This window comes from Protopterus annectens, chromosome 15.part0 (assembly GCF_019279795.1).
Source record: "Protopterus annectens isolate FY-2018-M chromosome 15.part0, PAN1.0, whole genome shotgun sequence".
In the NCBI taxonomy this organism is placed as follows: Eukaryota; Metazoa; Chordata; order Ceratodontiformes; family Protopteridae; genus Protopterus; species Protopterus annectens.
The window spans coordinates 5,444,636-5,472,409 of NC_056749.1; the positions used below are offsets into that span (position 1 = coordinate 5,444,636).

The 27,774-nt window shown below is 42.9% G+C and overlaps 1 protein-coding gene across 1 annotated transcript in view; it reads right to left on the reverse strand.

Moving 5' to 3' along the window:
* Positions 1–481: 481 nt before the first annotated feature.
* Positions 482–27,774, reverse strand: part of CC2D1A (coiled-coil and C2 domain containing 1A) — a 3,016,164-nt gene continuing 2,988,871 nt past the window's right edge. Inside the window, exon 30 of the mRNA XM_044057686.1 lies at positions 482–3,973. Coding sequence (XP_043913621.1) covers positions 3,953–3,973 — 21 coding nt within the window. The 3' untranslated portion in view covers positions 482–3,952. The remainder of the gene's footprint in view (positions 3,974–27,774) is intronic.

Genomic DNA, 27,774 nt, shown 5'->3' on the forward strand with positions numbered 1-27,774 from the left:
TGACAGCTGTGCATCAGGAGGATCACTCTGAGGTGTACCCTTTGGGAGTTGCAGAAGATCTGCAGTTCTGAGAGATCGGTCTGGAAATGATATGCATCATACCGCTCAACTGCCCAGATTTTTGCAGAATGCCCATATTTTTGCCGCATATTTTCAGTCTTCTTATAAAATTGTGGTTGTCTAACAAATCATTACCACATCACAGAGGATTCAAGTCAGAATATAATGACATACATCTGAGTTTTATGCTTCATACCCTTCAGAAAATTCATGCTAATTCTTAACCTGTTATTCTAACAATTTTCTAAGTTTGTAAGAGCAATATTTAAAAACTGACCCTATTTTTGGGGCTTTGCCCCTCCCCCATTATTTATGGCTTTGTCCAGATGTCTTGCTCAAAGATGATAAGGTGTATGGTATACATTAGTGTAGCTAGTATAATGTACTATTAATGACACAAGCAGAAAATGATGCCAGGCAGTTTGGTGTGGTAATTAAATTTATTACGTATCTGCTCCAATGCAGCAAGACATGGCATAGATCAAGCCATATACACCTTGTAGATGCACTTCATGCTAACTATACAAAGTAAAATCATTTCAAATTTCAATCTTAAAATATTCTTACACTTTAAATTCATTAAATATATTTATTTTTATGCATTTAAATACAGACTTTCACTATGGAAGCAGGCACTTACAATTAATGCTAACCCCTCTTTGCTATATTTGGTACACTGTAATTGCATGATATATTAAAAGCAAAATGCTGATGTTTACTCATAACTGAGTACTTATCTGAATTCTGAAAATACAAACAAACCCCATCACATAGACAAGCTTGTGCTCTTGGACCCCAATACGGTTGATGTACAGTATAACTGCATTCATGACTTTGCCAAAATGATGCTGCCCCTCTGCATTCTGTGAAGCAGTCAGTTGGCAAGGTCTCCTCATTCTCAGAGTACTAAAACTACACAATTGCCTTCACTTACACTTGCAGATGGCATAACCGTGTGGATAAAGCTTACTCAGACACCTGCTTCATGGAACTGGAGTTGCTCACCAGGTTGTCTGCACTCCCAGGCTTTGCTATGTAGCTGTATTTATATTTACATCCCTAAGCACAGACAAATGCATGGAGCTCACACATGTACACACCAGTGCAGCTTTGACTATACTGAAGGAAATGTACCACAGACAAATGAGGCAAACTGGTATTCAGTCAGGAAAACAAAAGGCAGACGTGTAAACCTACAGTGTAAAAATGAAGGAAACATTATTAGCAAAGTCTGCACCTACAGTATGAAAACAAAGGAAATGACTGGGAATAGGACCCTGATCAATCTCAGACAGCTTCCATGATGCTGAGGAAGGGACAAGACAGACATGGTATTACGGTTAAGCATCATGCTATGACGTTACAGATGCAATAATGTGTCCAAGTCAGGTGACCACAACTTAGTGATCCATGGACAAAGAGATATCAGATACACTTCCTCAGAAATTATAACTGAATCTTAACCAAGTAAAACCTACAAAGTGGCATATAACAACATAACCGTTACTGCATAAATTACTTCTGTGATAATTTCAGAAATTATTGCCAAGCAACTAACATTTAATAAAAATGACAGCAGTGAAGTAATTGCCCACAATGATAAAGAGGAGAAAACATTCACTATGACTTAATGTCAGTTTCAGGTATATGGATAGATTTTTATGGGGGAGGATATCGGATTCGTTACCTGGGATATAACAAGAACAAACTATGTACACTTTGCATCTGTGATGTTAGACCCTGGCGGATTACAAGGTGCTAACAGATGCTGCATAATATTATGGTTTGCTTGTAAGTGGGAACACTATGCCTTCAGGACTGTGTATGTTCATCTTTGAGCATTAGCACCACCTTAAGGCCAGTGTGCAAAACAACATAAAAAAAATTCAAACTATCCACACAAATTCCTATAAATTAAAAGCAATTAGCTGTGCATTATAAAAGCTGCAGGTTACCCACGCTGGGTATGAAAGGCCTAGAATGTGATTCTGTGTGAACAGAAGACTTTTGTTGAGTACATTGAATAATGATGATGCCAATATAGTGTTACTCATTCTGAGTGAAACTACAGGCAAACTGGCAGAAAGGCTGTCTTCTTAGCATCACAACTAAAAATGATGTAAAACAAGCATCATAAAAATGCAATCAGACAGAATTCACTGCTCTCACCCAATAACTATAGTGTAACTAGTAATGCACTGTGCAAATTAAATGTGTTACCAGAGAGGTGAAACAAAGCAAGGCACTTTGTCAGTTCCAACCAATGCTGTGCCCAGAATGGTGCAGCACACCAAGACATTATTAAATTATATAGTTACATAATGGTGTTTTTATGTAATGTGCATCTTTCAGGCATTCAGTGGGACAAACACAAATAGAAGCAGATAGGCAGGCTACCAAATCCTGCAACTATACAGTTATGTACAAGGGACTTGGAGTCACAAGAGAGATCAAATAAAGACAGAGATGTGATACAACATCTGGCACTGCTGGAAAATGGAATGTGCTATTCAATATGCTGGCAGGTCATCAAAAGGACATGCCAGTAGTGCTAATGGAACAGTCTATAAAGGAAGTTTATTTTGTAATATAGTTACATGAAAGTGTGACAAACATCAGGCAATCCAGATAGAATGATAACCAGAGGAGGAAACCAGAAAAACAAAATGGTAATTAATGCCTGGTAGTATTATATACATCCTAATATAGCATGGTACTTGTGTTTGAAGATTTACAAAGCATCAGTACCACGACTTACAAAGTCTTCCTGACGGCGTTCGGATTATACCACTTTGGTGACAGTGCCCAGGCTCCTGTGCCATATGCTTACACTGGTTCTGTGCTCAATGGCATTGTCACAAGATGGTACCATGGCAATGCTTCTAGTCTTCATGGAAATAAAACTAGTAAATCCCTAACTCATTTACACAGGTAACAGAATTGGCAGTGAGAAGTAAAAGCAAAATAGAATAAATAAATGACAACACAAAGCGCAGTCCTACAAACAAGCTAAGGCAAAGTGCTGGAGTGTTCAATACAACTGCTTAAAACTCTACAACAGAACAAAGAATCATTAAAGCTGTGGTGTTTCAACTGTGGAGCCATACATAGGACAGACATTTCCAATATGCCAGCCTGCCCTTTAACAGCAGGACAATAAGTACTGCTTAAGTGCCAGTGACTCGTATCAGAAGAAAGACGTGGGACAGTAAAATACATCCATCCACTGTCAACCCCTTTTCCTATTTGTGCACATGGGGTCAGCGTATTACTTCAACAGTTACAATCATATACAGCAAAGGTTTACACCATGGGCTGGCTAGCCCTGCCAAGGTAGTTTATCCGTACTACACACACACACACACACACACACACACACCTAGGGGCAATTTAGAGTGCCCAGTCCACCAGCTACATGTCTCTGGAATGTGGAAGGAAACTGGAGCACCTGGAGGAAAACCATGTGAACACAGACGGGACATGAAGGCTGCACACAGAAGGCACCCCAGTTGAGAATCGAACCGAAGAACCTCTTGCTGTGAGGCAACAATGCTAACTTCTACACGACTGTGTCACCACGTATTTTGAAATAAAAGATTAACAACTGTTTTTGCAGTATTCCCCCCTTTATCTAACACAAGCTTCCAAAGTTAAACACCAGTTATAATTAGATAATGCAGAACAAATGTTGTGGAAGTTTCCTTCTAAGATTCCAACACAGGTTGAAGGCAGTGTAAATTCTGGGCTGATTTTTAATTCAACCATCTAAGTTCCATGAAGAGTGCATCCAAACCAGTTATCAATTCTGTGGCCACATGATTCATCTCAAACAGCACTTGGCCATGAACAGAGACGGAGGAAAACATTCTGGAAACCCCGTTAGTGAAAAATGTTATCTTCTAAATCTTTTAAGCTAAAGGAGAGAGGACAGAAACACAAACAGTCACAATATACACTGGGAAAAGTATAAAAAATTACAGTTATGCAGGGTTACACACCATAACCAAAAATGTCTGAATAACAGAACAGTTACAATGGACTGCCTTAAACATAAAATTAGATGCAGGCAGACACCAGTTCTTCTGAAATGACTTCAAGAGCAACTGTATGCCCTCACAGTGGACAGTCTCCTGTCCCCATCAAGAAAGTCAGCAGGATGCCGCACCATAACAAGAACAGCTCACTTCATCTTGTGTTCTTTGTGGAGCAAGAGGCAACCATGTTTGCCATATTATTAATTACTTACCCTCACAAGGAAAGCCAATCAATATAGAAGTTAACAACAAAATACTAGCTTCCAATAACATGCACAAAGAATATGCAGCAAATACACATAGACAATGCTATACCTCTGTCAACTACTAAGCAGGTAAAAAGGGGCAAGAAACAGGGGAACAGGGTGGGTAGAAGCTCTTACTGCAACAAAGATCATATTACTCAAATATCTATGATTATGGGAAGTATTATTTTGCAACTGTATACAATGTTCATCAAATGGCCTGCTATTACTGTGTACAATGTTCATTATACGGATTGCTATTACTGTGTACAATGTTCATCATATGGACTGCTACTGCTGTGTACAACGTTCATCATACGGATTGCTATTACTGTGTACAATGTTCATCATACAGATTATTACTGTGTACAATGTTCATCATATGGATTATTACTGCGTACAATGTTCATCATATGGATTGCTATTACTGTGTACAATGTTCATACGGATTGTTATTACTGTGTACAATGTTCATCATACAGATTGCTATTACTGTGTACAATGTTCATCATTTGGATTGCTATTACTGTGTACAATGTTCATCATACGGATTATTACTGTGTACAATGTTCATCATACAAATTACTATTACTGTGCACAACATTCATCATACGGATTGCTATTACTGTGTATAATGTTCACATATTGCTATTACTGTGTACATTCATCACACGGATTGCTATTACTGTGTACAATGTTCATCATACGGGTTGTTATTACTATGTACAATGTTCATCATACGGATTACTACTGTGTACAATGTTCATCATACAAATTACTATTACTGTGTATAACATTCATCATACAGATTGCTATTACTGTGTACAGTGTTCATCATACGGATTATTACTGTGTACAATGTTCATCATACGGATTGTTATTACTGTGTACAATGTTCATCATACGGATTGTTATTACTGTGTACACTGTTCATCATACGGATTGCTATTACTGTGTACAATGTTCATCATACGGATTGCTATTACTGTGTACAATGTTCATCATACAAATTGCTATTACTGTGTACAATGTTCATCATACGAACTATAACTGTGTACAATGTTCATCATACGGATTGCTATTACTGTGTAAAACGATCATCATATGGATTGCTATTACTGTGTACAATGTTCATCATATGGATTGCAATTACTGTGTACAACGTTCATCATATGGATTGCTATTACTGTGTACAAGGTTCATCATATGGATTGCTATTACTGTGCACAATGTCCATCATACGGATTGCGATTACTGTGTACAATGTTCATCGTACGGATTATTACTGTGTACAATGTTCATACGGATTGTTACTACTGTATACAACGTTCAGCATACAGATTGCTATTACTGTGTACAATGTTGATCATACGGATTGCTATTACTGTGCACAATGTTCATCATACAAACTGCTATTACTGTGTACAATGTTCATCATGCAGATTGCTATTACTGTGTACAATGTTCATCATACAGATTGCTATTACTGTGTACAACGTTCATCATACGGATCGCTATTACTGTGTACAATGTTCATCATATGGATTGCTATTACTGTGTACAATGTTCATCATACGGATTGCTATTACTGTGTACAATGTTCATACGGATTGTTATTACTGTGTACAATGTTCATCATACAGATTGCTATTACTGTGTACAATGTTCATCATTTGGATTGCTATTACTGTGTACAATGTTCATCATACGGATTATTACTGTGTACAATGTTCATCATACAAATTACTATTACTGTGTACAACATTCATCATACGGATTGCTATAACTGTGTATAATGTTCACACATTGCTATTACTGTGTACATTCATCACACGGATTGCTATTACTGTGTACAATGTTCATCATACGGGTTGTTATTACTATGTACAATGTTCATCATACGGATTACTACTGTGTACAATGTTCATCATACAAATTACTATTACTGTGTACAACATTCATCATACAGATTGCTATTACTGTGTACAGTGTTCATCATACGGATTATTACTGTGTACAATGTTCATCATACGGATTGTTATTACTGTGTACAATGTTCATCATACGGATTGTTATTACTGTGTACAATGTTCATCATACGGATTGCTATTACTGTGTACAATGTTCATCATACGGATTGCTATTACTGTGTACAATGTTCATCATACAAATTGCTATTACTGTGTACAATGTTCATCATACGAACTATAACTGTGTACAATGTTCATCATACGGATTGCTATTACTGTGTAAAACGATCATCATATGGATTGCTATTACTGTGTACAATGTTCATCATATGGATTGCAATTACTGTGTACAACGTTCATCATATGGATTGCTATTACTGTGTACAAGGTTCATCATATGGATTGCTATTACTGTGCACAATGTCCATCATAATGGATTATGATTACTGTGTACAATGTTCATCGTACGGATTATTACTGTGTACAATGTTCATACGGATTGTTACTACTGTATACAACGTTCAGCATACAGATTGCTATTACTGTGTACAATGTTGATCATACGGATTGCTATTACTGTGCACAATGTTCATCATACAAACTGCTATTACTGTGTACAATGTTCATCATGCAGATTGCTATTACTGTGTACAATGTTCATCATACAGATTGCTATTACTGTGTACAACGTTCATCATACGGATCGCTATTACTGTGTACAATGTTCATCATATGGATTGCTATTACTGTGTACAATGTTCATCATACGGATTGCTATTACTGTGTACAATGTTCATCATACGGACTGTTATTACTGTGTACAATGTTCATACAAACTCTTACTACTGTGTACAATGTTCATCATACAGATTGCTATTACTGTGTACAATGTTCATCATATGGATTGCTATTACTGTGCACAATGTTCATTATATGGACTGCTATTACTGTGTACAATGTTCATCATACGGATAGCTATTACTGCGTACAACATTCATCATACGGATTGCTATTACTGTGTACAATGTTCATTATACGGACTGCTATTACTGTGTACAACATTCATCATACGGACTGCTATTACTGTGTACAATGTTCATCATATGGATTATTAATGTGTACAACTTTCATCATATGGACTATTACTGTGTACAATGTTCATCATACAGATTGCTATTATTGTGTACAATGTTTGTCATACAGATTACTATTGCTGTGTACAATGTTTGTCATATAGGCCCCTATTAAATTTCTTAACTAAAGAAGAGAACAAAATCAAGTGGAAAGGGTGTAGACCCAGACTTGGGAGGTAGAGTACAGCATGCCTTTGCTAATTAGCATTTTCTTAGACTGGATGACCAGTTTGTAGAGTTTGGGGAATGTGTAAATAGCAGTGGGTGCCTCACAAATGCACATATGGTATGGACAGATGCATTCTAAAAGGGAGATATTCTGGCAAAGAAAGTTTTGATCTGAACCTACAAAGCTTTCTCACAGTAGTCATAACAACGGATGATGTGATTTTCCATACACTTAGAAAAAGATTGTATGAATACTGGACTGCATCATTTTTTTGATATGAAGGAGACAGACTGCTGGTATATACAACTGAAATCCTTATATTTCATCAGTGTAACATCTGTGCAGACTTGTGATAGCCTCTTCTCTTTATTCTGAAAGGTAGGACAGAAAAAAGAAGTTATGTACTCACCATAATGTTCCATGTGTGTTGTCCATCTTTCTCCTTCATTCTTACTAGGTTAGTTTGGATCGGATCCTCGGATCTGTCTCGGCCTTTATTTACAAGCTCAAGGCTCTCTGCCAGCTCATGGCTAAAGTTCCCATCCCAGCATGCACTAGAACCATCCTCAGATTTTGTCTGCCCTAAATGTAACATTATATGTACTTCATGGAAGGACTCAGAGGCGGCTGAAGGATAGAGCTCAAGATAGTCCAATTTGTGTAGACCCGGTTTTCTAGGAATAAGAGAAGGGAAGAGGGAAGGAGGGAGGGATGTAAGAATGAAGGCAAAGATGGACAACACACATGGAATGTTATGGTGAGTACAGACCTTCTTTATGTGATGTTGTCCTATCTCACCTTCATTATTATTAGGTTGGGACAGCATCCCTAGCACATTGAATCCTGGGTGGCTCATGGGAGAATATTCATCAGAACTATGGATCCAAAAGAGGCTCTATTCCTGGAGGCCAAATCAACTTTGTAATGAATGATAAAGGTATGTGGTTTAGCCCATGTTTCTGCAGCACAAATTGTGTCAATTGGTAGTTTAGCCAGAAAGGCTGAAGAAGTTGCAATGGCTCTTGTAGGATGGGCCTTAACTTTTTTTGGAAGTTCTTTACTTTGAGACTTGTAAATAAAAGTTATATAGTCTGATAGCCATTTGGAAAGTGTAACTTTAGACACACGGGATCCTTTCTTGGAATCTGAAAAAGAAATAAATAATTGATCAAATTTTTGGAATTCTGCAGTCTTATGTAGGTAAAAACATAACTGTCTATGTATGTCAAGCTGATGTAACATGTACTCTACTTTGTTTTCAAAATTTGGGAAGAAAACTGGTAATTCTGTACTTTGGTTTAAATTTGCTCTGAAACCACCTTAGGTAAAAAGGAGTTTTTTTTCCGCAAAGACACCTTGTCTTTATGGAAAAGGAAATATGGGGAGTTTATGGACAATGCTTGCAACTCTGACACCCTTCTAGCAGATGTGATTGCTATCAAGAAAATAGTTTCCCCAAGTCAAAAATTTAAATTTGCAAGATGATGCTGGTTCAAAGGGAGGAAAAACTATGTGCGATAGAACAATATTTAGGTCCCACAGTGCTGGAGGGTCTCTGATAGGCAGTCTTAATAACACAGTACCTTTGAGGAAGGCCTTGCATAGTTTAGAGACATTATGTTGAAGCCAGAGTCTACCACATGAAAATTGAAGATCACTGCTAACTGAACCCCAACAGTGGCTGCAGCTGCACCATCGTTAACAAGTTTTGCCAGGAAGTCCAGAATGAAACTAACAGGAGCAGAAAAAGGATTGACATGGCTATTGTTAGACCACAGGCAGAATCTTTTCCATTTGCTCTTAAAAATCTTCCTTATTGATGCCTTATGGGAAGAGATAAGGATGTGCTTAACTCGAGAGGGAGAGGGTGGGAAACCAGGCTATCATTGGAATTGGAGGAGCCATGCTGTCAGTTTGAGGGTATGAAGGGATGAGTGAAGCGTCCATGACGCATGAGTCAGGTCGTCTGGAACTGGGTCCAGAATCCAGGGCTCTTCCCGAAGATGAGGCCACAGGAAGGGGATCCAGATTTGTAGAGGCCAGTATGGAGCGATGAGTATCTAAGTCCCTTCCCAAAGAACTGGCTTTCTGAAGGACTTTGGGAATTAGTGGAAAAGGAGGAAAAACATAGGGGAAGCTCGGGGGCCAGTCATGAATAACTGCATCTCTTGATGACTCCCTCGGAGGGGGGGTGAGGGCAAAGTAGCTGGCGCATTTGGCATTCACAGATGTTGCAAAGAGGTCACAGGCAAGGCTGGCCCCATTTTTGGAAATTTTTTTCCGCTACTTCCTGTTTCAGAGACCACTCGTGAGGCATCAAAATTGCTGTGCTAAGCCTGTCCACTATCACGCTGGATTTCCCCAGGATGTGCGTTGCTATCTGAAAATGTCGGGAAGAGGTTGCCCACTGCCATAATCTCGGGGCCTCTCGACAAAGGGGGTAAGATCTGTTTTCTCCTTGTTTGTTTATATACCATAAAACTGACATGTCTATCTGGATTGCAATGGTTCCCAGGGGAAAACAGTCCTGCAGTACTTACAACACTAAAAGCACCACTCTCATCTCTAGGACACTAATGTGCAAGTGGGCCTCGTGATCCTGCTAGATGCCTTGGACAGTCTTTCCCAGATAATGCCTCCCCCCACCCTGAGAGGTGTCCGTAGTCACCGTGGCTACAGGTTGGGGGAAAACAAATGATCGACCTAGAGTTACTTGAGAGGAGTGAAGCCACCATCAAAAATCTTTCTTGCAAGTTTCTGTTATGATTATTTTGTAGGACGTTGGCAGTTCTTGCACTGACCACTGAGTGGACAGCAACCACTGAAGAATCCTCATATGCAGATGTGCTAGGGGAACCAAAATTATTGCTGCTGCCATGATCCCTAGAGCTTTGAGGACCATCTTCGCTTGAGCTTTCTTCCTTTTTAAAAGATATATCACCTGGTACCTTGGGGATTGTATCCTTTCCAGTGGAAGTCTCGCCACTATTCATGTTGAGTCTAATTCTGCCCCTATAAATACCACATGCTGAGAAGGCTCTAAGGAGGATTTTTCGTACTTTATCATAATGCCTAGGCGGGAGCAGAATTACAAGGTTGTATTTCTGGCTTTGATTAGTGGATGCCTGGTCATGGAGGTTAAGAGCCAGTCATCTAAGTATGGAAATGCCCAGAATCCTAGTCGTCTCAAGGTGCCGCTACTACTGCCATACATTTGGTGAACACTGTGGAGGCTGTAGTGAGACCAAAAGGCAGAGCTCAAAACTGATAGAGATGTATCGAGCACATCCAATTGTCTTTTCCCAAAAATGGGAGTATAAACAGCAGTGTCAGCATCCGGAACTTGCTCTTCTTTACTGATTTGCTTAGAAAGCTGAGATCTAGAATTGGTCTCAAGCCCCCTATTTTCTTTGGAACTAAAAAGAATCTTGAATAAATTCCGAATCCTACCTGGTCTGCGGGGACCTTTTGGATGACTCTTTTGTCTAGGAACTTTTGAATTTCTAGAGTTGCCTGTTCCTTCTAACTGAGCGGAACATCTGGAAGTTTTTTTGTCTTTGGGGGGAGAAGGGAGAATAGGATGTGCAACCTCTGCATATGATCTTTTGTACCCATTTATCTTTTATTTGTCACCAGGCTTCTGGGTACAAGGATAAATGACCCCGACTGCCTCCAGAGCTGGACAATCGGGCCTCCTCAAAGGAGTGCTGAAAGGGCCTACCAAAGAAAGATTCTCTATCGCCCTGATTTTGCGGACACCCTCTGCCCCGTGGTCAGCGTCTTCCATTATTGCTTCCCCCTCTGCCTCTGGGGGAAGATTCACCTCATGTATCCTGAAAAGATTTCTGTGCTTTTTGGAACCACATTTTACCCACTACCTCTCTGACCTTCGGTAAGGTCTAGTAGGCATGGAAAAACTGACTCCTACGGCAGACAGAGTCTTTCCCTCCTATTCACACCTGGTCAGTGTGCCTTTACCTTAGGCCCGAACAAAGATGAGCCGTCAAATGGGGCCCTTACAACACAGGGCTTAAAGGGTTCCGCGAAGTCACATAAGCACATCCAAGAATGCCTCCCTTAGGGAAATTCCAGAACCCGCTGCTCTACTCGCTCGATCAGCTGCATATAATATCAGCCTCATGGCTGTGTTAACTACTGAATTTAAGGTAGTGAGCTGAGAGGATATATTGTCAGTAACACCTTCAGCTACTGAACCTTGGAGGGCATCTCCTAGCTCTTTCAGGAAATCCCTCTGCAGTCTCATAAGATGGGTAAGATAATTCAGTGAGCTGAGAGAAAAGGCCGCTAAGGAAAAGATGCACTTTCCATACCTGTCCATAGTCCTGGACTCCATGTTTGGGGGATGGACAGAAGATGATGTCTCTGGGAGTTCCTTCTTAGTGGCCACCTCCATGACCATTGCGTCAACTGGGACTTTAGTTAAGAAAGGTTTGTCAGACGGAGATGTAATAACCTTGTTTGGTCTCCTAGGAATAGGTTCCACTGAATCTGGGGACTTCCACACCTTTCAAGAAACCAGGTTTAGAAGTCCGTCGAAAGGTGGTGACACCCAAGAGGTGAAAGGGTGAGATCCAAAGGCCTTCTGGTATATGGACTCCGCCAAAGGGTTGCAGGACTTCCAGCCACCTAAGTATTTCCAGGATTTCTCCAAAGACATCATCAGGATGTGACCATAGGGACCCCTCAGCATCATCGAGGTCTGTATCAGAAGTGACAAACTCTTCTGGGGAGTCTATGTGCTTCCTCTTGCACAGTCTCTTCCAAGGGACCTCCTCAGAAGGGTATTCTGGGGAGGTTTCGAAAGAGTGAGTGGTGCCCTGTGGGGCATCCTGAGGCCTAGGGTCTCTGCGTCCCTGTGGATGCGGAGGTAAAGAGGCAGGCACTGGTGCTCTGAAGGGAGGAATATCTGGACAGAACTGCAGACCTGTCTGTGGAGATAGCACCCTCCTCATGACCTCAAAAGCTCCCCGTCCCTGATCCGAGGATATCCCTGAAGCCGAAGGACCCCCTGGAACCAAGGATGATGGACCCAAGGCAGAGGTAGGAGCCGAACTCATCAAAGCAGAGGCCCCGAGAGGCACAGTCTGATCCAACAGCTGTCTGATCCAACTCACCTCCCCTGGACCCGACTGGAGAGTGTCGGCTACTAGATTCCCCCAGCTCCAATGGAGCTGACAATGTCCGAGCCATGGTCGGATCCATGGAACCCAAGCTAAGTCTTGGATCTGACAGTTCCACTAATACCGACTCTGGTTCTTCTGACTCCAAAGCCAGCGGTTGGAATGAAGGATGACATGGAGCTGAGGAGGTGGATGTCGCAGGATCCTAAGCCCTGGAGGTCAGATCCAACAGTAATTTGGCTAGCGCTGGTGTCTGTAGTAATCTGTGTACCACCCAATCCATGTTGTCATCTGAAAGATGCCTGGAAGACTGGGTTGAGGGGGTGGGGGATTTTGCTTCTTGAAGAATAGGAGACCTTAAAATAGGAGATACCAGCTCCAAGGTCAGGGACCGGCTCCTTAGTTCGAACTCCAATGGCATCGAGCAAGAAGAGGTCAGGGCCGATGGGGCTTTGTCTGATCAGGTAGTTTTCAGATCTGAAGAGGACAACCTGGGTATTTTATATGTCGGATCCAAAGAAGTAGACGGGTAAGGTCTTTTAACAGATTTTTCTGACTTGACAGATTTAGCAGAAGGAGACTTGTCTGGTTTAGGTGAACCCATGTCTTCTTCCAATGCCTCTGAGAAGGGGATTTTGAGAAGACCTTTTGGTATCAGCTTGTTCTTCCTCTCCAGGAGGGCTCTATGTTTAAACGAATGACGGATAAAGCACGACTCCTGGAGATGGACAGCCCCAAGACAATAAACACCAAGAGGGTGTTTATCACTAAGGGGCATTTTTTGACACACTTTTCACATTTTTTAAATTCCATTGGCCTAGACTCCTTACCTGACATTATTATAGTCAAGAACAATAACAACAATCAAAAGTAAGGGAGTTCTTTTTCTTCTTTTTTATTTGCTGGACCCTCTAACTTAAACAGGTCGAGCTACTGAAAAATACAACACACACATGGAAATGAGACTAAGCCCTCTAACTTAAACAGGATCTGACAAAGAACACACAGGGGGGGGTTAGTCCTCTAACTTAAAAGAACGGTACAATGATACTACACTAAAGAACAAACAGTGAAAAAAAACAACAGGAACACCAGTGATAAAGCCCTCTAAAATGGGCTGATTAATAGTTCTTTAAAGTACAAAAAATTAGACGCCAGGAAGAGATACAAGGCCTTGCAGATAAACGATGGCCAAAGTAAGAAAATAAACAGCTCAACTCGAAAGTATCCAGTAATAAGAAACCACTCAGCTATAAAAAGCTAAAAATCTAGTTATTGCAACAAAAAACTCTTAAGAGTTATAGGGAAAGGTAAATCAAAAAGAACATACTTAGCCAGATCTACAAGACGAACACTCGATCGGTTTAGTGCTAAACGAGATATGGGAATGGTTCTAGTGCATGCTAGAATAGGGACTTTAGCCACGAGCTGGCAGACAGCCTCACACTTGTAAATAAAGGCCGAGATGGATCGGATCTGTACCAACCTAGTAAGAATGAAGGCAAGATAGGACAACATCACATCAGTAATTTTACCATGTGCTTCATTCAAGGTGACTTCTGGGACCACCTTGAGCAAGAAAGAAAGACTGCACTCGAGAGTCACTCTGTTAAGGCTTGTAACTGAAATTCTCCTGGAAATAAATTACAGCCCCTAACAAAAGGTTTTCCATGATTACATCTTCATTGCAGTTGAGCTGGGAGGGTCACAAAGAGGAAGAGATTGTCTTCTCAGTGCTAAAATTCAAGTTCCAGGGAGGAGCACAAATGAGTATCCTGGGTGTCCCTAGATGAATGTTGCCCTTGAAAAAAACATCGCTTTGATGGCGGAGATAAGGGGAATCTGTAGGTGGGCAGGCATCAATGGCTGACAAATGAACTTTAACATATATGTATGACAACCCATGCTTAAACAGTTCTGACAGGTGCTGCAAAACAATGAGGCTGGGTCTTTTACATGTTACTAAAGAAAATTCAGTTCAGCTAAGTATGACTGCTGGTACTAAGCCTCCTAGCATCCTGCAATATATGATCTATGTCTAGAAATAACAAATACCTTTGAGGTACTAGTCTGAAATCATCTTAAACATCAAGGTTGGGACTGCTGGATGAACCAGGAACACTTTCTGTTGGAGCAGAAAGTTACAGCTGGAAGGAACAGGTAGTATATCTTCGCTGCTTATTTGTACTATCTGGGACAACCAAGCTTGCCTTGGCTATGAAGCAGCCTTTCAATCTGACCTGTCTTTAGAAACATCTTTGGAATGAGGGGAATATGAAGGAAGACATAAGGAAGACCCTGGTAACAAGGGATGGAAAAGTCATTGTACTCAAGCCCATTAGCAAAGAAGTCTGTAGAGCGGTTCTGCAACTGGTGGCTGTCCTAGCAAACAAAGTCTACCTTTAGTTTGCCCCATTTCCTTGCCATGCATGTCTACTCATGTAGATTGCATGATATCCTGCTAAGGTGGTTTGTTATTGTATTCTTAGAGGTGGAGTTCTCTCTCACTATCTGCAAGGTACATAGAATGAACAGTCTTAAAAATATAGATGTTATAAGAGATGGCCATCATTACTTTCAAGTTTTCGTGTTTCTTTCTAGTTTTCCTATGCTATTTTCTTTGCCCCTTCTTCCATTAAAAGACATGCATAACAGAAGGAATCTGTAGCCAGTGAGTGTATATATTTTAGGATTACAAAAGGGAAGCCTTGGGTTGGCCTTGACATCAGATGCCCAATAGAGAAATTCTCTCTTCATGGCTGATACAAGAGAGATTTCCTGCTGCAGAGGCAGACTGCTCTGCTTCCTCAGATTCTTGAGGTACCACTGGATTTTCCTATTGTGAAACCTATCTTTAGGAACCATGAAGACGAATGCTGGCAACTAACCCACTGGCTTCAAAAATGTGACCTGGTCAACAGACAGCTAGACTATTTTGAGCTTTCTAATGAATGTCATTTAATAGGAGAATGACATTATCCTGACGAGGTGCTATCCTGTCCAAGAAGATGTCTAGCACTGCCCCAGGAAAATCCTGAGGAAGGCTAGACGGACATTTGACTTCTATATGCTGAGGCACTCAGGCTGATTAAACAATGGAAGGTATACATAAAAGCCCCCAAAGAAGCCTGCATAAGGTTATTGTTTGGGTAGGAGCAGACATAACTGCCCTCTGTCCACAGATAAGTAAAACTGCAGCTAAGCAGTTGGTAAAGATGCTACACAAAGCAGGGAGGCAAAATGCAAGAGAGATAAACTAATAATGAGTAATCTGCAAAGTAAATCTGAGGAACTGCCCTATGTGATCTTTGCAAACAGATATGCAAAGCAAATGTCCTTATTCAAAGCTATTTTATTTATTTTACATTTGCTGACCGGGAAAGTCTGACTGGATGCATGTCCATTTTCAGCGGAGGTCCGGGGAGAAAAGCTCCACAGATCAAATTACAAGCAAATATTAGGAGTATACAGAAGTATGCAAATTTACATAAATAATAGAAACCTTAAAATTAACACACCTACATAGTTATGAAGCTTAAAATTAACATAGTTACATAGAATGTGCACATATTTTACAATTTTAGAATTGAATGAGACAATACACAAGTAAGAGGAAATGCAGAATAAGATACATGGGTTAACTTTGTGTCTAGAAGTTGCATTATTTTTACTGTATACAGTTGGAATGTGTCCTTGAGTACGAAAGACAGCACAGCTTGCAATGTAATCTTTACCAACTTTTTGACTGATAAATGTAGTGCCAGGGATGGAACCCAACTGAGTTCCCCATAAATCCTTTTTCTAAGACATAGCCCCAAATAAAATCACCTGCTATATAGTTCTGCTTGCCAGGAGCTGATATAAAATTCAAACCGCCCAGAAGAACCAATTTTGAGAGAGGGAAAGCATGCCTAGAAAGAGAGGACACTCTCTCAACTCTTATTTTGTATTCCAATTTATTTTTTTTATTTTCACTGTTGTTAACCAGGTTAGTCCCACCAGGCCAATGACCTCTTTTCGGGGGGGGGGGACACAAAGCCATATTCATACTGACTAGGGGTAATTTGGCCAGGGCACAGGGGAACTTCTCCCACCCTTTGGTCATTAGGTGTGAGACAGGGCTGCTGACAAAGTCAAAGTTTTCCACGATGGAAGAGGAAAGGAGAGAGCAAGCAAGCTGAGTGGAGAGTGATGCAGAATACCGAATTACTGCAAACAAATTCTGTAAAACAGGAAATTGTTACAGAGCTGGAAGAAGGTGGTCTGCAAATTTCTGTTTAATGAAGATGATGGATTAAGATAAGCTGAATGCTGATAAGGAAGTAAGTTGGTGGACTGCATGCTGAAAGAGACAGCAGAGAAGGTACTGCAAGATGAAATGGGAAATGGAGTTGGATTACTGGAAGGTGCTTACAGCAGCTTGGGGTATGTGTACTTGGCCAGCGGAGTAGTGAATTTTAAAAGTAAGACCCTGCAACAAGACATTGTTGTGAGTAGTAAGGAAACTCATATGCAAAAATGACGAACAAAGTTAAGAGGTGGTGTGACCAAAGCTTGAAGAAGATAAGAATTTATGCAATATTAACAAAACCAGAAGAGAAGCTGGTGGTAAAAAAAAAAAAAAAAAAATATATATATATATATATATAGATAGATATATATATATATATATATATATATAGATAGATATATATATATATATATATATAGATAGATATATATAATGAGAAGTTATGTACCTACCATAACGTTCCATGTTAGTTGTCTTCTCTCGCCTTCTTTCTTGCTTGATGGGTTCGGAGCCGATCCTCGGCTCCGACTCGGCACTTGCTAAGCTCGAGAGTCACTTTTACCAGCTCGAGGCAGCCCCATATCCCATGATGCAAGGCGGTAAAGTACCCAGATCTCGTTTGATGACAAAGGGCAACAGCACCAAGCATAAACACTTCCCAAAGGAAGAAGAAAAACCTGCAGGATGGAAGAAGGACCAGCTCTGAATGGTTATCAGCATAATAATTCCTTGTAGAGAAAGGTCTGTCCAGGCCTGGGGGAAGGAGGGAGGGTCACAAGAAAGAAGGCGAGAGAAGACAACTAACATGGAACGTTATGGTAGGTACATAACTTCTCAATGTTAAGTTGTCAATCTCGCCTTCATTCTTGCTTGATGGGACCGCGTCCCTAGCACCTCTATCCTGGGTGGCTCAATGGAACAGACTCTTGAGGACTGTAGAGCCAAAACTGGCTCTGTCCCTGGAGGCCAAGTCCAATTTGTAATGGGAAACAAAAGTATGAGGAGTGGCCCAAGTGGGCGCTGCACAAATAGTGTCTAAAGGAAGTCTAGCTTGAAAGGCTGTAGAAGTAGCTAAGCTTCTAGTTGAATGTGCTTTAGGTTTTGAGTACAGCTGTTTTCCCTGAGCCGATAAATTTCAGAGATGACAGAAGAAAGCCATCTAGATAAGGTCACTTTAGAGACAGGAAGGCCTTTCTTGTTATCAGCATAGGAAACAAAGAGTTGATTGGATTTCCTAAATTGTTTAGTTCTGTCCAAATAATATCTGAGTTGGCGATGGACATCAAGATAATGTAGTTTTTGTTGCCATCTGTTTGAATAGTTTGGAAAAAATACAGGAGATCAATGGATTGATTCAAATTAGTCTTTGAGGCGACCTTAGGCAAAAAGGTCGGATTAGTTCTCAATGATACTCTGTCTTTGTGAAAGACCAAATAGGGGGGTCGAACCGATAGAGCATGAAGTTCAGACACCCTCCTGGCAGATGTAATAGCTACTAGGAATAAGGTTTTCCATGAAAGAAATTTCAGGGAGCATGAAACAGCTGGCTCGAAGGGGGGAAGAATCAAGGATGTCAGCACTAAATTTAGATCCCATTGAGGGGGGGGGGGGGGGGAGACTCCTGACTGGAGGTTTCAGGAGGAAAATTCCTTTTAAGAAGGCTCTACAAAGCCTGTGGGACATAATATTGTGATCTGCGAACCCGACATGAAAGTTCGAGATAGCAGCCAATTGAACTCTAACTGTGGAAGAAGAGGATCCTGCATGAAAAATCTCCGCTAAGAAATCCAAAACTGCCTGAACTGGAGCAGTGAAGGGATCAACATTCTTGGCTTTAGCCCAATAAGAGAAACGTTTCCATTTGCTTGTATAAATCCTCCTGGTAGAGGATTTTAAGGAAGCTACTAGAATGTCTCTAACGGGGTTAGAGATCAAAGGAAGCCTGGCTAAGGAAGGAAGTGGAGCAACCATGCTGTGAAATTGAGAGAAGGTATAGACCGGTGCAGCTGACCGGATTGGTGAATCAGAAGATCTGGCACTGGGTCCAGATGCCACGGCTGCACCAAAAGATGACGATGGAGGGACGGAAACCAAATTTGTCGAGGCCAATAAGGAGCAATGAGAATCATTTTGGCTCTCAAAACGGTTGCTTTCTGGATAACTTGAGGGATCAGAGGAAATGGAGGAAAGGCATAAAGAAGTCCCTGGGGCCAATCCTGGGTCAGAGCGTCTCTGGGGGGATGGCCTGGCAGAGGGAAGAGAGAGAAGAAGTCTGGGCATTTACTGTTTTGGGGAGTAGCAAAAAGATCGCAACATGGGCGACCCCATTCCAGAAAAATCTCTTCCACTATAGATTGCTTGAGAGACCACTCGTGAGGCATGAGAATAGCTCTGCTCAATCTGTCCGCTAAAATGTTGGTTTTCCCAGGGATGTGCGTTGCTACCAGAAACCGATGAGAGGAGATCGCCCATTGCCAAAGTCTGAGCGCTTCTCGACACAAGGGTAGGACTTGGCTCCGCCCTGTTTGTTGATATACCAAACTACAGACATGTTGTCTGTGTGGACTGCAATTGTCCCTACGGGAAGAAAGTCGTTGAGGGCTTGCAACGTTAAAAGCACTGCTCTCATCTCCAGGACATTTATGTGCAGGTGGTACTCGAACGGTTGCCACGTCCCATGAACCATCCTGCCCTGATAATGACCCCCCCACCCGATCAGGGAGGCATCCGTGGTGACAGTGGCTACCGGGGATGGGGGTACAAAGTGTCTGCCTTGGTGAATCTGGGAAGAAGTGATCCACCAAGCAAGATGATTTTTGCAAATCTGTCTCACCAGAATTTGGTGACGCATTGGAAGTTGTTGGTAAGACCACTGAGTGAACAACATCCACTGAAGAAGGCGCATGTAGAAGCGAGCCAGGGGAAGAGTAATGGCCGCAGCCATGAGGCCTAATACCTTTAGAACCATTCTGGCCTGTACTTTCTTGTTGGCTAGAATGATCCTGACATGACTTTAAATGTCTGAAACTCTTTGATCTGTAAGGGTAGCTGACATCCGAACAGTGTTTAAGTTTGCGCCTATGAAAGTAATAGACTGGCAGGGCGATAAGGATGACTTTTGAAGTTGATCGAGATGCCCAAATGAGAACAAAGATTTATTGTGTAATCCCTGGCTTGAACAAGCTGATGCCTGGTGGTGGCTGAAAGGAGCCAGTCGTCGAGATACGGAAACACCTGGAATCCTTGACGTCTCAGGTGAGCCGTGACCACTGCCATGCATTTGGTGAACACTCTGGGGGCTGTAGTGAGACCAAAGGGCAGGGCTCTGAACTGGAAATGACTGGACCCCAGCCGAAGCGGAGAAATCTCCTGGAGCGTCTGTGAATTTTTATGTGATAGTACGCATCCTGAAGATCTATTGAGCACATCCAGTTGTCCTTCTGTAAGAAGGGCAGAATTGATTGAAGAGTGACCATTCGGAATCTTGTCTTCCTCACAGACTTGTTGAGTCTGCTGAGATCCAATATTGGTCTCCAGTCTCCCGTCTTTTTGGGGACCAAAAAGAACCTTGAGTAGATTCCGGGCTCTGAATGGTCTGGTGTAACTGGCTGAATGGCTCTTTTTTGCAGTAGTTTTAAGACTTCTAACTCTGCAATTTCACTTAGACCGGGTGGTACATCTGGAAGGGAATTTGAGGGATTGAAAGGACTTTCCTCGAAAGGAATTTTGCAACCCTCGGATATGATCGGCTGTACCCATCTGTCTTGAGTGACGGAACGCCAGGCTTCTGGGTACAGCGATAGTCTTCCCCCGACTGCCTCCAAGGAGGGACAGCCGGGCAACAGCTCAGGGATGCTGAAAGGGCTTGTCAGAGAGAGACTCTCTGTTTCCCTGGTTTTGTGGACCCCCTCTGCCTCTAGAGCGGCGTCTGTTGTTGTTACCCCCTCTGCCTCTAGGGGTAAACTGACCACGTGAATCCGGCGTGACTCCTTGGGATTTGCGGAACCACATTTTGCCACCCTTCTGTCCTTTGGGGTAAGGTCTAGAAGGAGTGGAAAAACGGACTCCTACGGCAGAAAGAGTTTTGCCGTCCTGCTCACACCTGGTCAACGTTTCCTTCACTTGAGGGCCAAACAAAGCTGACCCATCAAAGGGAGAGTTTGTGAAGGACGCCTTAAAGGGATCTGCAAAATTACATAGCCGCATCCAGGCTTGGCGTCTAAGAGCCACACCTGTACCTGCGGCCCTACTCGCTCCATCAGCAGCATATGATATCAGCCGCATGGAGGAGTTTGCAATGGAGTTAAGGGTTCCTAGCTGCGAAGCAATTTTTTCCTGAGCCCCTGCAGCTGTAGGATCCTGCACAACTTCACCTAGCTCCTTAAGGATATCCCTTTGGAGTCTGGTGAAGTGACATAGGTAGTTCAGCGAACGCATAGCAAAGGTCGCTGAAGAAAACATCCGCTTACCATACCTATCCATGGTCCTAGAGTCCTTATTAGGAGGATGGACAGGTACAGAAGGATCTGCAAGTTCCTTCTTGGTGGCAGCCGCCACCACCATGGCATCAGCGGGGACACCTTTTGTGAGGAATTGCTTGTCCGACGGGCAGTAATAAATTTAGAAGGCCTCCTAGGGACTGGCTCTACAGAGTCAGGAGCAGCCCACGCCTTTCGAGCAATAACCTGCATAAGGGGGTCGAAAGGCGGAGACACCCAGGAGGTGGAGGGCCGAGATCCAAACGCCTCCAGGTATACTGACTCATCCTCAGAGGGATTATTGGTGGGCCAATTTCCCCTCTGTCTAAGGAGTTCTAGGATGTCTGAGAAGGAGACATCCTCAGAGGGGGATCTTGGGGATCCCTCTGACTCATCTAAGTCAGTATCTGAAGTGATAGACTCGGGGGAGTCTACGTGTTTCCTCTTACAGGTCCCTCTTCCGCGGAGGATCTCCCGACAAATCAGGAGAATCCTCGGAAGAGGGGGATATTCCCAGTGGGGAAACCTGAGGTGGAGGATCTCTGGGTCCTGGAGCGAGAGAAGTGGCAGAGATGTCAACAGGCACTATAGAGGGAGGAGCTAAGGGAACAGACTGCTGGCTGAGATCAGTGGCCAGCACACTCTTCATCACCTCAAGGCTCCTCCCAGGGAGGTCCGAGAGAACCCGCTCCGAAGAACTAGGAACTCCAGGACCCACCGAAAAGGAAGGCTCCGAGGCAGATGTCGGAGCCGAGCTCACCTGGGCCGAGGCTCCAAGGGAAGAGCGGGCTCGGACAAGGGTCCGATGCCACTCACCCCTCGGAGGAGACCAGGAAGCCCGGCCACCGAATCCCTCTAAGGAAGGTCTCGAAGAGGAGATAAGAGTAGAGGCTGAAGGAGCAGAAGGGGTTATCTGTCCCTCAGCCGTAGCAGTAACCATTCCCGAAGACTCCAACTCCAAACTCTGGGGTAGAGTCGAAGGAGGAACTGCAATGGGGTGTGGACTAATAGTCGTCTGCTGAGACGGACTATGTAGCATTTGGGCCAGTGCCTGTGACTTTAGTAATCTACTGACCACTCTCTCTAAATCATGGTCAGAAAGCCTGGATGACCTTGAAGATCGGCTCCGATGGCTCCGTTCCGAGAGAAGAGGCGAAGCCGAAAGTATCGGCTCCAAGGAAGGGGACCTAGACCTCTTCCTCAAAGGAACCATCGGAGCCGATGAAACCACAGAAACTGTCGGAGCCGACAACTTATCGGCACCGACAGGTAGCTTCGATGCATCGGCTCCAGCCGGAGCCGATACGGCCATAAAAGTAAGGGTGTCGGAGCCGATCGGAGCTGACACCGATGCCTGGGCCACATGGTGGTCGGAACCGATCGGAGCCGACACCGAAGTGGTCGAACCAGAATCGGCACCGATAGCGATCGGTGCCGAAGCTTTGGGTAACCCAGAATCGGCTCCAGCCGGAGCCGATCTCGACTCAGAATGAGTCGGAGCCGAGGCCACAGGCTTGGACACAGAAGCCTGGGCCTTGGAAGACTTAGAAGTCTTAGATGGGGCCGACTTAGCCGGAGAGCCCTCCGGCTTAAGAAGGCCCCTCAAAATCAATTTATTTCTTCTTTCCTGCAGGACTCTCTGGCTAAAAGAATGACATATAGCACAGGAGTCCCGCAGGTGAAGAGGCCCCAGGCAGTAAAGGCAAGAAGTGTGACCGTCTGTCAGAGACATCTTCTGACAGCACGAGTCACACTTCTTAAAGCCTGAGACCCTTTCCTTAGACATGGTGAATAAAACACACACACAACACCAGTCCAAGAAATTAAATTAAATATATCAAAAAGTATCAATAACAGACACACCCTAACAAGGGGGGGATGGGATGGGAGAAAGTCTGACTGAAAGTTATAAGGAGACAGGGAAAATTTTTGTCAGAAAGGGACTAAAACTATATTAAAACTAATAATTTAAGGTTTTTTGAAGAAAGGGGCTAAAAAAGTAATGTAAAAATTCACTTACCAGGAGCTGGTAAAAGGAGGACCTCATCAGCGAAGCGGCAAACGAGATCTGGGTACTTACCGCCTTGCATCATGGGATATGGGGCTGCCTCGAGCTGGTAAAAGTGACTCTCGAGCTTAGCAAGTGCCGAGTCGGAGCCGAGGATCGGCTCCGAACCCATCAAGCAAGAATGAAGGCGAGATTGACAACTTAACATTATATATTTACTATGGACAGTATTGTATTACTTTGGGGTAAAAAATACAGGACATGAGAGCATTAATACACTTGTGAACATAAGACTTTCAGGATGACTTTTGAAATTTTACTTTATTCAAAAAAATAAGAATGAAGTGGAGAAAAAGAGCTCACTGACACCATGGAATGAGTTTCAGAACTTGGTACTGAACTTAAAGAAGAAAATAAATGTTTAATTCAGAATGTCAAAAGGAACGTAAGATAAAACATTCTTCTGTTCGTAATTAGGTGCATGTAGTTAAAAATTTATGATGAAAGAAATGTTTGGATGGGGGTGGGAGTTCTAGGTGACAACGGATGCACATGAGGGAAAAATACACATTTCAAATATTAGAATTGTGAATGGGAAATGGGTAATGCTGACATACTGGGGTCAGCATTGAACGTTTTCTGTGAAGACTTAATGCAGGACTAAAATAAAAGATGATGTGATCAATGAAGGGAAAGGGGGCATAGAATAAAACACTGTATGCCTAAATGTGGAAAAAGCAATGTATTTGGATATTCTTGGTTTGACTGTCTTCTGCTACAAAAAGGAAAGGTTAGAAGAGGAGAAAACTTCAGAACAAAGACAGTTTGAAGATAATACAACTAAAGATATTGTTGGAGAAAGCGTTATGGGGAAACAATTGAAGAAGAAAAGTGGGAGGGATGACTGGAATAAAGTAGGAAATCTTTTACAGAGAGTATTACAGTGCAAGGTAACAAGAGATGTGCAGCATTAAAACTGAAGAAGGGGAAGCAGTAGAATTTTACACAGGAGAAGAACATGATGATAAATCAGTTGGAGAAGCATAAAATGCAGATGGAAAAGAGGGACCCTCGGCCAGGAAGGTAACCAAATCAAAGCCTAAAAGAAAAAGATGGATGGAGGGAGGGAATCCAAGGCAAAGAACACAGCTTCCATGGGACCCGATAGTATCCCAGGCTGTATTCGGCACAATCTCCAGCAAGAACTGGCTTTGCCTTTGAGCACCCTATTCAACCATAGCCTAAGTACAGGCTTCATTCCAGCAGAGTGGAGAACTGCCATTGTCATCCCCTTGCACAAAAGTGGTGCCACTACTGACCCTGAAAACTATTGTCCCATTAGCCTGACAAGTCTGATCTGTAAAGCCATGGAGCGTATTATTATGGATCTCATAAACAAGGACATAGGCAATCTTATTTGAGACTGTCACCAAGGCCCTGGATGAAGGAAAGTCAGTACATACAGCTTACCTTGACTTGGTCAAGGCCTTTGATACAATCCTCAACTCGGGCATCATCGAGAAGCTAACACAACTTGGCATAAATCCCTATTTCATCAGGTGGGTGGTCAACTGGTTCATCGACAGGACCCATCAAGGTCAAAATAGGCATCTCCCTCTCCGATAGCAGACCTGTCACTAGTGGAGTTCATAGGTAGGTACTAGGCTATTGTCCCCAGGCCCTATATAAGCCTAGCCAAAAAGGTACCCTGGCTTTCACCACCCAAGCAAATTATTCTCCTGTGCCCTGTCGAGCAGAGCCACAGAGGTGATCCCCAGGGTGAATTTCCTATTTCCCATCCAATCATCAAGATTTTTCTTGAAGAGTGCTAATGAGGAGCTTTGTTTGATATAGATAGGTAGTTTGTTCCCGACTACGGGAAGTCTCTCGGACAGGAATCTATCCCTCCAGCAAGCATGTTGTGTTTATTGTGGTGACAAGGTTTAGGTCCCTAGAGCGTGTAGCTCGGAGGGATTGGGATTTCTTTAAGTGGAGCATGTCCAACAGCTCTGGGTTTGACATAGCTTTGTATGTTAGGCAGAGATCGCCTCTGAGTAGGCGATATGCGATGGAGTAAAGCTGGAGTTTTTTGAGACGGTCTGCATAGGGCATGTGTTTGAGGTCAGTAATCCTCTTTGTGAGGTATTTCTGCGGCCTTTTCAGTTGTTGTAGATGTCTTGTGAGGTACATACCAAAAGGGGGGCTGTACTCTATAATGGGAATAATGAGTGACGAGTAGAGGGGAACAATGACCTTTTTTTTTCCTGGATAAGAACCCTTTTGTGATGAGGTGTGCCATGTAGAAGGATTTCCTGACTACTGTGGCGACGTGAGTATCAAAGGAGAGACTACTGTCCACCTGTGTCGCAAGGCCTCTTATCACACTTTCGGTGTTAAGTAGACTACCGCTCATGGGTACAGAGTTTTTACCAAAGGGGATGACAATACACTTTTTGGCACTGAGCTTGAGGCCATGGCTTTGACACCAGGCATCTGTCTCAGTGAGGCCCTTTTGTAGGATGTCCACATCATTAGGAGTTTCGATTATGGCTCCTAGTTTGCAGACATCTGCGAACTTCATTAGCCAAAGACCTTCTGTGTTAGCCTGTACTTCAGAAAAGTAGATACCAAACAGGAGAGGACCCAGGACTGAACCCTGTGGTACTCCACTTGTCACTGGTCTGAAGTCGGATTTGGAGTCTGCTACTTTCACAGTGTGGGTTCTGTCAGTGAGCCAGTTGGCAACCCATCTTGTGACACAGGGATTTATACCTAGTTTAGTGAGTTTATCTATAATCCCAGAGTAGGGGATGGTGTCAAAAGCCTTGGCGAGATCTAGATAGGCTGTGTGAACCACCTTACCCTCGTCTATGGCTTTAGTGACTGCTTCAAAGAAGTCTATCAGGTTTAGGAGACATGATCTGCCTTTTACAAACCTAAACTGGGTGGGGTCAAGAGTTTGGAGATTACAAGTGTCTTTGTTCATAAGTTCCATGATGATACGTTCCATGGCCTTGCAGACTAAGCTCGTTAGGCTAATGGGGCGGTAGTTCCCAGGGTCCGTGGTGGCTCCCCCTTTGTGGAGTGGGATAACTATTGCTGTGCGCCATTCAGTGGGCACAAAGCCTGAGGTGAGCTTACGATTGAACATGGTGCTTAGGTGGGGTGCCAGTTCATTCGGTAGTTCATGTAGAATGCAGCATGGGATGTTGTCAAGTCCCACGGATGCTGTGTTCTTGGCTTTGGAGAGTGTGGTTTTTACCTGTGCAGCCATGATTACAGGAACTTTGCATTCTTCCGGTACAGAGATGGGCCCTTTAGAGGGTGAGAGGTGGGTAAAGTTAGCACTGAACCTATCTGCCAGGATGTTGGCAATATCAGTTGGTTCTCTATATTTAGTGCCATTGTGCTGTAACTCAGAGCAGATCTGAGCGTTGCCATTGAGATTCTTGACATAGCTATAGAATGCATTGTGGTTGTCTTTAGAATCAGTGGCGATTTTGTTTTTGTAACTAGCTTTGGAGGATTTTATGGGGGATCTCAGCTTGTTACTGAGGCTGACCAGGGAGTTCCTCCAATCATGGGATTTTACTCTTTTTGCAACAGTTTCTTTCTTCTGTTGTAGAGTTTGTTTATGGCAGGGGACCAAAAGACTGGCTTCCTTTTTTTGGAGGATAGCATCCTGGTTCTGTTAGGGATAGCACGATCCATGCACTCGTGTAAATGCTTGTAAAGTGCATTTGTGTAGGATTCAGCAGTCGTACCTCTATTGTCCGTCTGCATGGGTGTCGTGAAGTTTGCCACTTCTGTCTTAAGAAGCGTGAAGTTGGCTTTGGAGAAAATTTTTATGGTGGTTTCCCTAATTGGGGGTGGGAGCAGGATATGGATGTCGAGGGTGATTAGCATGTGGTCAGATCTGACCAACGAGGAATTGACCTCTGGTGTGGAACACCGGTCACCCATGTTGGTAATGACCAGGTCTAGGATATTTCTGCCCCTGGTAGGGGTGTGGATAAGTTGATCCAAGGCGTTGGAATTTATGAATTCCAGAAAACGTTGAGCAAAAGAGTTGGTACATGAGTAGTTTTCCCAGTTAATGGTGGGGTAGTTGAAATCACCCATTATTAGGGTGTTGGGTTGTACCCTAACATTTTCCAGTGTATAAAGAAATGAGGAGTGGGAATCCTGGGGCATGATGGGGGATCTGTAGCAAGTTACAATTTGGATTGCGGTCTTGCCCAGAGT